At 37.0% G+C, this 14756-nt stretch overlaps 2 protein-coding genes across 5 annotated transcripts in view; one reads left to right on the plus strand and one right to left on the minus strand.

Moving 5' to 3' along the window:
* Positions 1 to 5846, plus strand: part of LOC140152682 (uncharacterized) — a 37307-nt gene extending 31461 nt beyond the window's left edge. For all 4 annotated transcript variants that reach the window (XM_072175137.1, XM_072175138.1, XM_072175139.1 and 1 more), the window contains exons 12-15: positions 148 to 501; positions 1973 to 2290; positions 2917 to 3143; positions 3437 to 5846. In XM_072175137.1, coding sequence (XP_072031238.1) covers positions 148 to 501; positions 1973 to 2290; positions 2917 to 3143; positions 3437 to 3511 — 974 coding nt within the window. In that variant the 3' untranslated portion in view covers positions 3512 to 5846. The remainder of the gene's footprint in view (positions 1 to 147; positions 502 to 1972; positions 2291 to 2916; positions 3144 to 3436) is intronic.
* A 40-nt stretch (positions 5847 to 5886) lies between these two features.
* LOC140152683 (transmembrane protein 26-like) lies at positions 5887 to 13403 on the minus strand. The gene is made up of 3 exons (XM_072175141.1): positions 12998 to 13403; positions 11196 to 11358; positions 5887 to 10018 (listed from the first exon to the last, which is right to left on the minus strand). The coding sequence occupies exons 1-3, from the start codon at positions 13192 to 13194 to the stop codon at positions 8909 to 8911; spliced, it is 1470 nt and encodes a 489-aa protein (XP_072031242.1). The 5' UTR covers positions 13195 to 13403; the 3' UTR covers positions 5887 to 8908.
* Positions 13404 to 14756: the final 1353 nt, after the last annotated feature.

Genomic DNA, 14756 nt, shown 5'->3' on the forward strand with positions numbered 1-14756 from the left:
TGATTGCTAAAGCACAGATTTCCAATTAATAGTTTAAATTACATTGCTTTACCACGTCTTGTTTATTGATATCACGTAATTGATCTAATGCCCCTATATTTCTACCTGGGGTTGTTGACACTAAATACTATTCTATTGTATTTGCAGCACCACCAACTCAAGACACCCTTCCATCTATACCTCTACCCCTCTCCGCCTTCCACGTCAACATCAGCGCCGTGAACGTCACTGCCTACAACGCAACAATCACGTGGCCACCTCTTACTGATATACAAAGAAAATACATCGGCGAATTCATGTTGAAATACAAGGTATTGTCATACGATGGGCCTATATGGGATACTACAATCAATTTCAGACCCGAGGTGAAGCAGTATACGATATTGGATCTAAGACCAGCTCGTAGCTATGTAGTGAACTTAGTAGTACTTGTTGGCAATCCTACGGTGGCTGTTACTGTTAATACTAATATGTTGGAGATAGACACATTATGGATTCCTTGTAAGTATAATAAAGTATGCCTTCGCTGAATAGTCTTTCAAAAAGTTATATTAAATACATCGTATCTGCCAGGATCAAATGCAGATTTGTTTTTATAAACAAAGGGTCGTTTTGAAACTTTCAACGGAAACTAGGGAAAGAAAATATTCATTTACCTTGCAAATATCTTCGGTAACAAATTAAACAGCCTGTGACCATCATCTTCTTTCTCAGCTGTTTCTAGAAGACATTCATATTTTTTTGTAGATTTCTTATGAATGTTTCAAAACTGCCTTTGTTTATAACTACCTGAACGTATGAGCTTTCACTGCAAGATTGAAATAACTTAAATTGTAATTTGTTAAAACATTGTTCTTATCTTTGTTTTTATTCGTCTTTCTTGCAAGAGGTCAGTAAAACAAGGCATGTCACTGGATTACATAAAATGTAAACAAAATGAATGTTGGTATTTATACAGCGCCTTTCACATGTGCACACGTACCAAAGCACTTTACATTTATTCCGCTGTCGTTAGAATTTGTCAGCTGCCATACAATACCCAAGGCGTGCTCATACCATTTGGGCGGCGCTCAATGGACAACATTCATAACAGCTCCCCATTTCACCCCTGGGTAGAGAGAGGCAAGTAAGGTAAAGCGCCTTGCTACAACGCTGCGCCAACGATCCTTTGATGATGTGTGTATGACCGCCTCTCCCGCGTGCTATGAACGTACTGTGTACTATTATGAACATCGCGCACGCGTTCGATTCCATCGACAGTTCCTGCGCTTTATTCAAAATCTCAAAAGCACCTATATAGTCTTGATTTTTGCATGGTTAGTGTAATAAAGTACTTTACAATCGTGTAAAAACAGAATTTAAAAATATTGAGGGCGTCCTCTATCCTCAGCAAATAAGCCGTCAAATGACTTGAGCTAATCGTAGGTCCATTTTAGTGAAAACTATTTTGACATACCATCTTTGGAATGTAAGCGTGTGTCGTTGAGGCACAGTGATATTAATTATAGATTATCTTAAATTAGATTTGTGACTTCCATTCTGATTTATCCGATTATCCCGTTAAAATAGCATATTTTTACGATTTTCAGCCAAAAATGAATAATTTGGCTTATACTTTGTACATAACCGGAACTTTGCGATGCCACGCCTTCATTATGGTGTCATAGTGGCATTACGTAGGATCACTGGGATAGAGGAGATACATAGCTATCAATTGGAACTAAATATAACAATATAATGTGTGGTTTCATATCGAATTTCAGAAGAGGATTGTACCCCTAGGCCCTCCTCTTCCTCATTGGTAGTAACCAAAACATACATTGGTAGGACAAGCCTCGGGTATTGAATTTGTTGCAGGTGATTAATGCACATGATGTGCGCAATATAAGGATATATACTTGAATTCATATCAGTAAACATTTTAATTTCCTTAATCATTACTACTTATTTGGTTTCATTTTGTTTGTTTCAGCTAAACCGTATCCTGGTGAACCATTTGATATGGAAGTATTTCAAACCACAGATGTTTCATTAGGTGTCAGGTGGGAGGCATTGCCGTTTGAAATCACCGAGTCCATCATTGGCTGGCGCCTTGTTGTCCTGGATTCATATGATTCTTCTATAATAGAATCCGAACTTGTAGAACCATCAGCACTCTCATATACATTAATAAATCTCACAGAAAGTACAATGTACCATGTGCAACTGTTAGGACTATGGGATAATGGAACTTTGACTAGGGAAGTGAGATCAAAGACATTAAAAGTAACTACGTTGGGAAGCAGCATAGGTGAGCAGCATGTATTTTGTCTGTACCATTTTTCACTATGATGTGGCAGTGACGTCAGTGCACATTTCATTGGGGCTTCGCTAGCGTTCGCTCAAAGCGTTCGCATACGTACGCACGTGTTTCAAAATGCCGCATAGATTCGCGCTCAAAACGGCTGCCACAACACACTGACGTCACTGCCACATCAGAATGAAACAGTATACAGGTTGCAAGGGCCGTAAAGATTATAGAACATGTCACCACCTTTTTCAGCCAAATCGATGGCAATATTCCTCACTTAGTCAAAATGTGATAGGTAAATAAGGAAGGAGAAGAAGTGTCTGTAACATACCATATAGTCAGACTACCAAATAGGTCATCCTAGGAACGACATGACTGCACATGTCAGGATTATCTTATGTAACTCATTGACCCATCTGGGTCAGTGTACATTGTACAGCAACCTGTTTATGCGTGCACTTCATCTATAAGGATAGAAAACCTCTTGGTGTGAAGTAAAAATGCAAGCTTTGTTTAAGACAGTTGCAGCGTAACATAATATTTACTACCGTACTACTACTTCCATCATAACAACAACAATAAACTGATTGTGTTTATCAATGTATTCTCTCTATTTTCTTTTTCAGAATCACCAAATAAACTTTCAAGCATACCATCAAATTATCTTATAATAGGATTAGTTATAGCAGCATTAATCATACTCATACCATTGGCAATATTTATTTATCTACGAGTAAAGAGGAGATATTCTAAGCGATATGATGTCTACATGCAGAGTACTACAGTAAATTATGACAAAAATGCAACATATGAACAAATGTATGATAACAATTCAGTTGTGGAATTATCACATGTAAGTACAAATAATTATCATATAAGCTGTATCAAAATGATTGGTACCCATCAGTTTCCAGTGATTATGGACATGATTGCCATATCAAAAAAAAATGTCAAAAACAGTCATTGAAAATAAATCATGGTCATTTCATTTCATTTTGAAATATGCTTTGCAATAACCATCAAAATCCAACCATTTTGATTGTATCTAAGAGTTATTTCTTATGCTATCTTCCACGATGAATAAAAAACAAAACATAGGGCAATGTCTCTATTAACACGGTGTTCTGTTTATCTCTTCTTCTACAGCACAATTTACAAGAAACTGGTTTGCACGTGAGAAGAGACAGTGAAGCTGGTCTATTGGATGCGGAGCATAGATGAATATATTTATACCAATGACGTCACAACTTATATAAATGAAATAAAACAGATGGCTGGCCCTTTGTTTTAACCATAGTGATTGAACCACACTGCAACGATAGGAACCACACTGCAAAGATAGATCTTCTAAGCACACGATAATCAATTGGGTCGTAATCCAAGAAAAACTTGCATTAATGCTGACCTGAGTCGTGAGTGTATTTCTCGATAAAGAAAACCTGGTGTGTTTGAATATAGTGGCATTCTACTCATAGTAATTACCAGTATTATTGCAAATAATGAAGGCAAAAGAAGTGCAACGGTAGCAAGAGGTTATTTTGATTCAGTTTGAACTTGATCAAATACAAGAATAGAGTTACCGCACCGTTTTCAAGTAAATTAATAGCAGGTTTTAAGAGCTTTGAAGATCTCGCCACCAACAAATAGCATAAGGCTTTAGGATCTTTGCTATAATAAGCATGTGCTTAGGAAAAACTGTGCAGCAATATATGGTTACCAATGTCATACCATTCCCAAGTAGACAGGCCAATAAGTTCGAAAGTGGAACGTGGACCGTGAACGTGGAGTGCTTAAGAATACAACTGAAGTCCCGGGAACTGAAGTGCACTTTTTTTTGATTACAGAAAGAACTGTGTCATCGGAAACTGATTTTTTGGGTATTTTAAGGCATAAACCAAACATAACTAAATTAGGAATATATCAGCTGTCACATACTTTTTAATTTTGACAATTGACCGCTCCGTTTTTTAAATAAAAGAATTTTACGAAACTACCCCATTTTCAATCCGTTCCACGGAGTCCAAATATCTATCAATGGCAATAGAATTATGCGCAGCGATTAGCACTCCGAATACAGATCATCCGTGGAAAGGTTTGAAAATGAGGGAGCTTCGTAAAATTCTTATATTTTAAGAACGGTGTGGTCAATTGTCAAAAGTCATGTTTTAGTTAGTAAAGTACCTAAACAATTATGTTTACGACGATACAGTTGTTTCAGGGATACCCTGTAGTAACGCGCACTAACACACACTTTGGTTTATTCCCATGTGCCATATAAAGACTTGCTGATGCTGTGATGTTGTCAATATAGTGGAAAGTTAAGTTTTCTGTGCGATAAAGTACTAGCATCTCGTTGGTTTCTTGCGAATTTATGCATAACGTACAGTCGGTAAATAGTAAGACCGAGATTCCATATTCTCCCTGGCACAAGTTATTGCGTAAGTATTAATGTCTGAGAAGGGCAAACTCTAATTACCAGGATCCACTTCCACTGCGCACGGGAAACTCCAGGGGGAACTTAACCCTTGATGGGCTTGTGTGTGTGGTACTAGTCTAGGAGCAAGGGGTTGTGAAAAATGGTCGGGTTCAACACCCATGTCAACACCCAAGTCTTAGTATAGACCTTGTAGATAACTGCTAGGGGTAGTGGACTCAAATTGTAGGGTACGTTTTTGCTAGAGGTCACGAAAGGTCACACAGGGGTACAAAATTGAAAATGCTTCGATCTTGTTGAGATGTATCAAATTACTCGTCTGATGACAAGGATTAAGAAAATGTATAGTTTGTGCTATCTACGACTATCGTTATTGAGTTACCATACAAAAACGTCATTGGTAGACATGGGTGTTGAACTCAATCCTGAATTAAGGCCCGTATGAGATTTAGCTCCTAGACTATATGAGGGTGTGTAGGGTACGTTGTCCTTGCTATCTATCCGAAGCCTTTATTCGGTATCTTTGAGAGGAGTTGGTATGAACACGCACCAACATACAGAGCACTTTGGGACTTGTGTGTGGGGGTGGGTGTGTGTAAATGTGTATGTGTCTTGGTCGTTAATCTTTTGTGTTGCCTTCCAAACAAACGAGTTTGTATGTCATTGGGATTTGAAAGTCTATAGAACAAAATTATGAAATATTTTGATTGGTGTATTATAATTATTAGCTTATCTGGATATGTCGTACAATTGTTGTTTGAATGGACTTCTTGTACCTTACAATGAAATACTTAAAATAATATAATTATGTTTAAATTTAATAGATGCATGCACTTATTCATGACCAAAATAATGACGCATTCTATGTGTTCTGTTATGGAGTTACCAAATAAAAGGAGAATGCACGATTTGTTTTTGTACTACATACGTTATAGCTAGTTTATAATAGCGATGAATAGCAAAATGTATTTTGTGCATTTTCCTTTTGTTTTAACCCCATGGTAGTGTTATCTTGTTCTTTTCGTCATGAAGATTTATATATGTTGATACTTTCAAGCAACACTAGGTATAATTCTGCAGTGCAGAAACATGCTGTTGCGAATTGTAAATGTGTTGTAAATTTTGTAAATGGTGAAATAATGTTCTATGGGATATAAAACGATTTGGGGAATACTTGGAATATATATTTAAAGAAAATCGGTCTTCAAAATTTAGAGTACAATAACTTTTCACCAATTTGTATCAAATTAGCCTTTATAATATGTGGCATTTATTTACAACTGTACATTGTTACAAATAGAGTTTTGTACTGCTATGTGACTGAAACCTTTTCATCTTTACCTGAATCTACAATACCACATTTATCAATTAAATCTGTATTAAATACATTAGGCCTATATATTTATTATTTAAATATATCAATATTTATACAGAGTAAAGCTAATGTACGTGGCTTACCGGGAGAAATTTCCGGGGATGGCAACATTGCACATTTTAACAAGCAAACGTAAAGCACAAAGAACAGGAAAAACGGGCTTAAACACATACGTTTCATCCCTTGCGCACTTGTAGCTACTTGTAGAGTTGTTACGGCTTTTGTCAGTGTTACAGAGTTTTAAATTTGAAAATCCGAGTCGAGTCATTTCTGTATGAAAAATCTTATTCGCAAAGTAAAGCATTACAAATCTATTCAGGCATCCATTTTGCACAGTAGAACATTACAAATCTATTCTATTCATTTGCATAGTAGAGCATTACAAATCTATTCAGGCGTCTCATTTGCATAGTAACGCATTACAAATGTATTCATACATCTCATTTGCATAATAGAGCGTGACAAACAAAGTTGTAAATTTGACAATCTGAGTCGAGTCATTTCCATTTGAAAAGTCGAGTCTGGACTGAAAATCTATTCATCTTATTCAGTTATTTACACAATAGAGGATGACAAATACATTTGCTTTTTTGAGAAATTAGGTCGAGTTTAATCTGAAACAGGTCTAAAGAAATATATCATTTGTCCCTGCTCCCTGGTTGATATACATGATAGAGATAAATGGACTGATCGATTATCAGCTAACATAGCCAAGGTAAACGGTTTACATTTATTTTATTTTTACGTCATTTATTAATTGACGTTAGAATATTTTCAACGCATTGTTTTTAGCCTCTTCAGTACAGTGCATCTACCGTCTCATACAACCCCAAGGTGGGAAGTCACCGTCACGTGCCTTAGACCTCCTTTGAAATCTGCCACCCAAAGACCCCTATTTGTCAAAAGCTTACACCGGTGCTTACACCCAATGCCATTATAATGGAAGCTACACCCAATGACCCCCTTTTATTTTCAATTTAAAACAAATGACGGGAAAATTATTACGTAGCCTCAACTCAGGAAATACCTTGTAATCCACTTTCCGTTTTTATTCAGTTTATCTGCTCCACGTTGAATTGAATCCTCGTTCACTGCCTGCTTCCCAATGACTTCAACTTCAACTTTTTAGTAATCCGCTCTGAATGACCCCTTTTGGGGGAAATCAAACACCTATTATACACCCCTACGCCTGTAGGCACAGATACGTCACCTTCATATTTGAGTGCCACCGCTCCCTCTCGCGATCTCGTCGGCATACAACACAACATCAACATTATTTTTAGCGTAAACAACTCGGTCTTTGCTGTTCTACATAACATAATGTAACCGCGTTGCACGATTCGATAGGTGCAGGACAGAAGCTGAAAACAATACCGTCTATTAATCATTGTTCTTCCACTAGGGGACAGGGTTAGGTACGATTATGATGTAGATAAAATTTGTGATATTTTTACTTAATGACAGTACAGTACATTTTCTACATTATGTATATATTCTGTAATTATCCAAAGTCAGTAAGAGAGCTTTATATACATAGTACATGCAGTACCTGTAGTATATTGTATAATGTAGTTGTCAAGAGAACTAATTAAAATCAAATCATTTGTATCGCTGTAACATCTTCTATTAACTTTACATCTGTGAAAATAAATTACAAAATTGGCAATACTCTTTATTTATGACTTTCAATTCGGAGTGAATACCTGTACACAGAATTTCTATAACGTTGTTAATCATAATCCCTTCACAGCCAGCCACCACAGCAGTCATACACTGCAAGTTCCTCAGACACCTCGGACGTGCTCTGGATTCGTGTTCAAGAAGAAACTCTGCTGATGGTTTCATGATTAAGCCCAAAAATTGTATTCATTGCTTTCATTTTGTCCTAGTCTTTGTGTGTGGGTTGAGGATGTTTGTGCAAGAAAATACTAGGTCCGGATAAATGTTTCCAAAGAAAAAATCAGAACGAGTCCGATGTGTTCAAATGTTGCAGATTTTGACACCTCTAGAATGCGTCCGATGTGTTTAAATGTTACAGATTTTGACACCTCTAGAATGCGTCCGATGTGTTCAAAATCTGTTAATTAATTTTTGAACAATCGAATGCTATCTGCCTTTATATCGTCTTGTTTGAAAACATTTATCCAGACATCTGCAGTATTTTCTTCTAATAACAGAATCCTCAACACACGAAGACAAAGTGAAATAACTTGATATGATTTCTGACTTAATCATGAGATTTTTCCATCAGAAGATTTTCCTCTTGAACAATTCAAACGAATCCAGGACGCATCCAAGGTGGTCTAAAAATGTTGCACCCAACGCACCCCCACACACTCCCTACACACAGGTAATACACTAGTTGACTAAAAAATAAAAGATACTTCTGGGTATAATGATAGCTTTTCAATTATTCAAATCGCATGATTTGCGCACATAGCGTGTGTTCACATAGCCAAATCAAGTTCACAAGTCCAAAGTCATGTTATAATAATTCCAAAAAAAAGGTCAGAGTCACGTCATTGGAGGTAAACTTGGGGCGATGGTCATTATTCACGCTTGGCGTCGTTCCACGAAATCATGGAAAGAGGACCTAAATTTTCCCTTCATCCATCTATCTGCAAAAGAAGTAGAATAGCTATGAACCAACAACTAGTTCTGTGGTTGTGTTCCATGGTGAAATGTATGGTAATAGTTATTTAGTCCACGTACAAATCGACTTAACGATAAGATTTGCCAATTGAAATCCTGTTCCAATTTCAATCAATAGCCAAGATGCTCGACAATGATCTACTGTATAACATGGAGTTTATCTTCGTCCGAAATATTGGTTACCAGCGTGATTGCCTACAGAATACGGAGCCTGTTGAGTCTGGCCCGGATATCTGCGATTATATGCATTATGTTCTTGATCAACATACGCAGCATTTTCTTGCCCATTATATGGATGACTTCTTTGTTCATTATATGCACGTTGCCCCTGGTGCCCAGAATATGGACGAAATCCTTGATTGCTATTGGCTTGATGATACGCGTGCTGTGGATTTCCTTGATGAGGCGATTGAGGTCTGCTGGAATGACTTGGAGGATTTTGTACCCGGCCTTGATGTTGATGATGACCCGGATTCCTTACGCTCTGACCAAAGTCTGCTGGGCGATGGTTGGCTCTTTGTTGAGGCGGGAATGTTGGACCAGGCACAGGCAGTGATGTAGGCTGAGGGGATTGAGGACGGTTGTTTTCTCTTTGAGGGTAAAAGTGATCCATTTCAAATACCTCATTTTCTTGTTCGACACTTACAGAAAAATGGCGATTGTTGTTATCCTCATTACCTCCTCTGTTCCGCACAGACGCAACCAATCTGAAAGAAAACTTTCCTTCACTTGCGTCCCATGTGAGGCAAAGAAGGATCCACAAACGATACATTTGTAAGAGAACGATCAAAATATTCTTGAATGTGAAAAATATAAGTCCTTGATCGTAGATATTGTGTACGATTATCAGGTAAAGACGCATGCCAAGAAACGGGCCATCCTGCATGACGACTATCACAATAATTGACCACACGTCGGTGTTTCTGCAGCGTTGTAAAAGGGATTCGTTAATTTGAGACAAACTCTTGGAGCGTTTCTTTTGGCCATGGCTTAGCTCCAATGCAAATTGTATAAGACTGACGGCCCACAAACATAAGATAACAAGGACAACTATCTTTTCACATCTGATTGCGTCTGTCTGAATACCCTCTGAGTAGAACTCGAGAATATCGGCAGCCATGCCGATGTATGCAAGCAGGATGTTTGACAGTTTTTCACGCGACATTTTCCCTTTTGGTAAGAGCCACCTGCCCGCAACAAGTAGAATGACTAAACCTTGCTGCAAAGCTAGCGACCAATTATAGTTGAGTTCAGAGACACCACCGATCTGAAAAAAAGACAAGAAATTTTGAAAAATATCCGAATTATTTCATTCTGTTTTTGCCGGATGGAACATTCACTCAGAACTTTAGTCAACCGATAGCTATTGTTGTTGCACAAGGCTCACTCAGTCATTTAATGAGGCAATACAAACCATCGAATTTGGTGTCAAAAATGAGAAAAAATTTGAGTTACACCTTTTCAATGTAAAATTTTTTTTTTTCAAGCAAATATTCATTTTTGTCAGCAAATATAAGAAGAAAACTATAATGCTTGGTATTGTACATTTTTTCAAACCCTGATGTTAAACTTAGGTGTGAAATTTAGGCTTCTAGTGCAAGATTTTCGATTTTCACAGGCTTCAACTTGCCCCGCGAGCTTTTTTGTTAGATCGACGTTTTTGCTTTTCAAAGTAACATAATTCGCTAAAATATTCCCCAACATTCTTAAGCACATCATATAAACCTATAATCATATGTCACGGGGCTCGTGCATTTTTTTCTCTCCCAACAAGTGATACGGGTTCATTAACCTATAATGAATTCTTTAGGAAATATGTTTAAAAAAATTAAAAACTAAGAAAGACATGATTATGTACTGAGCTTGTAAACGCCTACCAAAAAGTATTTACCCCTCTTTATTACGAGATAAAACTCAAAATCTATGTATCTATGCATCAGATTTAAAAACTGAAATAGCAAAAACAAACCTAGGTTAATTCTGTAAATTTTGATACCTCAATATCAGTCCAGATTGATACCAAACACGTTCAAATTTTTAACATTTTGATGAAAATAGTTTCTTTGAAGTAATGTTTGGCATTTTTGGTACTTATTGATTGCATTTGGTGTCTTGTTGTTTCTAACTTTTATTAGAGTGTTTATGAACAAACCAGGAACATTATATTCAATTTTCTAAAAAGTGACACAAAAGGGTTTTCATGCATTTGTGTTTGTAAAGCCAAAACCAAAATGAATGACACAAACGGTATTTTAAAGCTAGGACTGCTCCCTTGACGTTGATGTATAAGCATCATGTCACAACAGTATTTTCTAATTGCCAAAGATGGCGCTTTCCACTTGCATAATTTCTTTTTTGAGACAGGCTGTACATATCTGGACTACTTTTTAGTCCTTTTTGTTCGTTCCCCCATCCCACGCCCTTTGTTTTAACATTGAACTTACATTGAGAGCAGAAACGTCGAGAGATGAGGTAGTATTCACAGTAAATGAGGGACAAGTACCAGTATTACTTTGATATATGATTCTCCTTTGAAGCAACTCCCATTCCGTTAAACACAACGCAGGTACAGTGCCCAACAGGTAGATAAAGATACACGGAACAAATCTGCGCAAATGAACCATAAAATACACAAAATAAAATTCATTCATTCATTCATTCATTCAGTCAGTCAGTCAGTCAGTCAGTCAGTCAGTCAGTCAGTCAGTCAGTCAGTCAGTCAGTCAGTCAGTCAGTCAGTCGGTCAGTCAGTCAGTCATCTTCATTTCATTCAATAATAAAATATAACATCACAACAACAAACACAAGTATTGAATGAGGAGGTACTCAGAAGGCCAGATGGCCTGTATTAAGAACCCCCTGGTCTTAATTAAGTTTCAAAATAATAACAACAACAACAAAATATACCGCATACATACCACAAACATATAGCCAACAAAAAAGCCTGTTTTGTGTTCAAGAATATGCAATAAAATAATCATGATAAATTCAGATAATAAGATACACAATGAAAATTACTTTAAACCATACAAGGATATCAGATAAATCATTAAATTTAATTAAAAATAATATTGTCTTTTTACTTTGCCTTTGAAATGTTTGGTCATCTTCATAGTCTTTATGTTTCTCAAGTGAATTCCATTTTATTGGGCCCGCTGTTTTTTATGAGCGAAATTCGTTTTCGTTTTAGGCACCTGATAATCTTCATTAGAGTTCACTTAAAGGACTGTCAAATACAAGCAATATCGCTCATCTTAAAGTTTATTTTGTTCACGATTTAGCTGTCCTCACGATTTTTCTCAGGATCAGCACAGTGTTCATATTTTATGGATTTTATTTATATGAAGTATTAAAAAAATCACCTATTTTAAATTTCATTCAAATAAACGTAAACATGGCGTGATACTAGGTAGAGAAGTATTGACATAGTATGAAAAAGGTGAGCATTGTTGACGTTTATATGGAATTCTGAATGCACTAAAAAAAAAAAAAAACCTTTCCACGTTTTTATCGAAAATTATAGAAACATTTAAGATAAAAGTAGTTTTATTGAAACAAAATTGGTTATGGTTATTTTAACACGTAGGGAAAAAACAAACAAAACAACAACATTAAATTAAAAGATACCCTGTCAACTTTTAACTGCGTAAAAATATTATGGAGATTAGGTGGTAACAAATTTCATATCATGTAATGCTCACGGTTTAAAGCTAAATCAAAAAGCATTCTAGCGTACCATTATTATTGACGTCAATGTTTCGCCAATTATTGTTCTTTTTATGGTTAAACTTAACGGTTCAGCCCCACAGTGTATCCGAGGGCTTTCAACAGAGCAGACGAAGCATGAAGTTCATAAGTTTTGCAATCACAAATTTTTATATAACCCGGATATCTGTATCGAGAACTGGCGTTTCCAGAAACCAGGGATGTGAGAGTGTCTACTCTCACATGCAGAAACCAACACCAGTGCCGCCGAGAGTCATTACGGGCCCGGGGGTAAAATGAATGCAGGGGCCCCTTTTTACGGGCTCCTAAGGCCTGAAGTCTCTTTTCTTTGTTTTTATGGGACCCATTGAGGTATTTTTATTTATTTTTATGGGCCCCGAGTAACGCACCCCCTTAACCCCCCTTGTCGGCGGCACTGAACATAACAAAGGGGTAACCAAAAGGGTTTGAATCAAAGAGCTCAAAAATAAAATAAAAATATGAAAATATGTATAATCTGTAAAAATTCTATATACATTACCTTCTCCATTCCCCATGTTTGGTACAACCAAGCGTAATAGCCGCCTCCACGAACAGCAGTAGAGCAGCACCAGCACCGATCGCCCACCATCCCTTCTCCCCATTTTTTTCGTCCACCAACCGCCAAACACAGAGCCAAATATGAAGCACGAATAAAAGACGCACTACAGCGCCTTTGAAGTTGTTGAAACAGCCCATAAGATCACTGTGACTGTTGCCTTATGCTGGAGGAACAACTTGAACAGCAAACAGTAGTAACACTTGTTACACGATAGCCATTAAGCACTAAGATGGCATATTAAAATTGATTGAATACTTGTCCATTGCCATGTCGACAGAAGCATTGAACTTTGTCAGAAAAGCGTGACACAGGTAGTGTCACTTGTGCTCACGCTTCATTTCACAAATACTGTGTGTAAGGTAAATATATAATTTGGATTCGTAATAATTGGTATATTGGTGTACAGTACGTTAAAAAAAGTCGTTAGTCATGAAATGCAATCAAACTTTATATTTTTCTTATTTTTTAAATTTCAATATGAAAATATGTATAACACTCTATGAACTTTGACAATTCATGATACCTACACACACCCCTCACCACAGGGTGGGCGAAGTACAGGGACCAAAGTAAAACCAAATGGTTTAGAGATATGGCTGATAAAGGAGATGTTAAAAAGGCCCTGCACTGCTCCTTGTCCATGGGCCACACATATATTTGTCACATGTAAGCAGGAGAAGCGTATTGTAGCTTATATTGCTATTTGAAATAATTGTTATTTGAAAAGTGTCCTCATTTGGAAAGTGGGACAATTTCAGTACGTGGACGTCCTCGTTTGCCGATGAATACAAGTAGGGGCGCGGTGTAGCAAGCACAAGGGGGAGTTTATTACTCGACGTAATGTCAGAAAACAGTAAGACTACATTATTTATTAAGTTCATTACCTTAAAATTGAGAACGCAATTTTAAGGTCATTTTAAGGTAACATTGTTTGTTTTCTCTTGTTACCAAATTACAAATTGCAAATGCTTTAGAATTTTACAATATCGCGAGGTCGGACTCACAAGATGACGTTTTATCATATGGTACATGTTGGTACCATAAGAGTCCCGTATCTATAGAAAGAAACACATGGGATGTGTAGTATGAATTCCTTGTGCGGTTGTACCAGATCAACATAAGTATATTATCATAAAAAATAATTTATATTATCGTTATTATTATTAAACACTTATTGTGTGCTATATTAATAACTATCGAATCGCTTTACAATAAAAAATACAAGATACAAGAATACACGTTTTCTGTTCCAGGATTGTAGAGGTCGGGGTATTCCGACAGGTAGGTCGGAGCAATATCATGACCTTTCAACACTAGCAGCAGCACTTTGAATGTGACCCTTACAGTAACTTGCAGCCAGTGAAGGGCTATAAGCAAAGGTGCAGATGGTTCGTTCCAGTCTATAGTATTTGTGGATAACACTGACAGCTCTGTTTGAAGCCTCTGCAGCTGTTTCCTATCCTTTGCTGAAACACCGAGTAGCAGAAGTGAGTTTGCATTATTCAAGTCTGGACAAAATGGGAGACCTTGCAAGATGGTGACAACTTTCAGCTGTGATATACCACCGAAGTCTGTATCTGTTTCTGAGATGAAAGATCACTGATAGTGAGTGGTTTCACATGCACACACATTGTTTGATCTTAATGGTCGTAGACGGTCTGATGTCCATATTTACAATTCTGATAGATATAGCCTGCAA

Source organism: Amphiura filiformis, chromosome 5 (assembly GCF_039555335.1).
Source record: "Amphiura filiformis chromosome 5, Afil_fr2py, whole genome shotgun sequence".
Lineage (NCBI taxonomy): Eukaryota > Metazoa > Echinodermata > Ophiuroidea > Amphilepidida > Amphiuridae > Amphiura > Amphiura filiformis.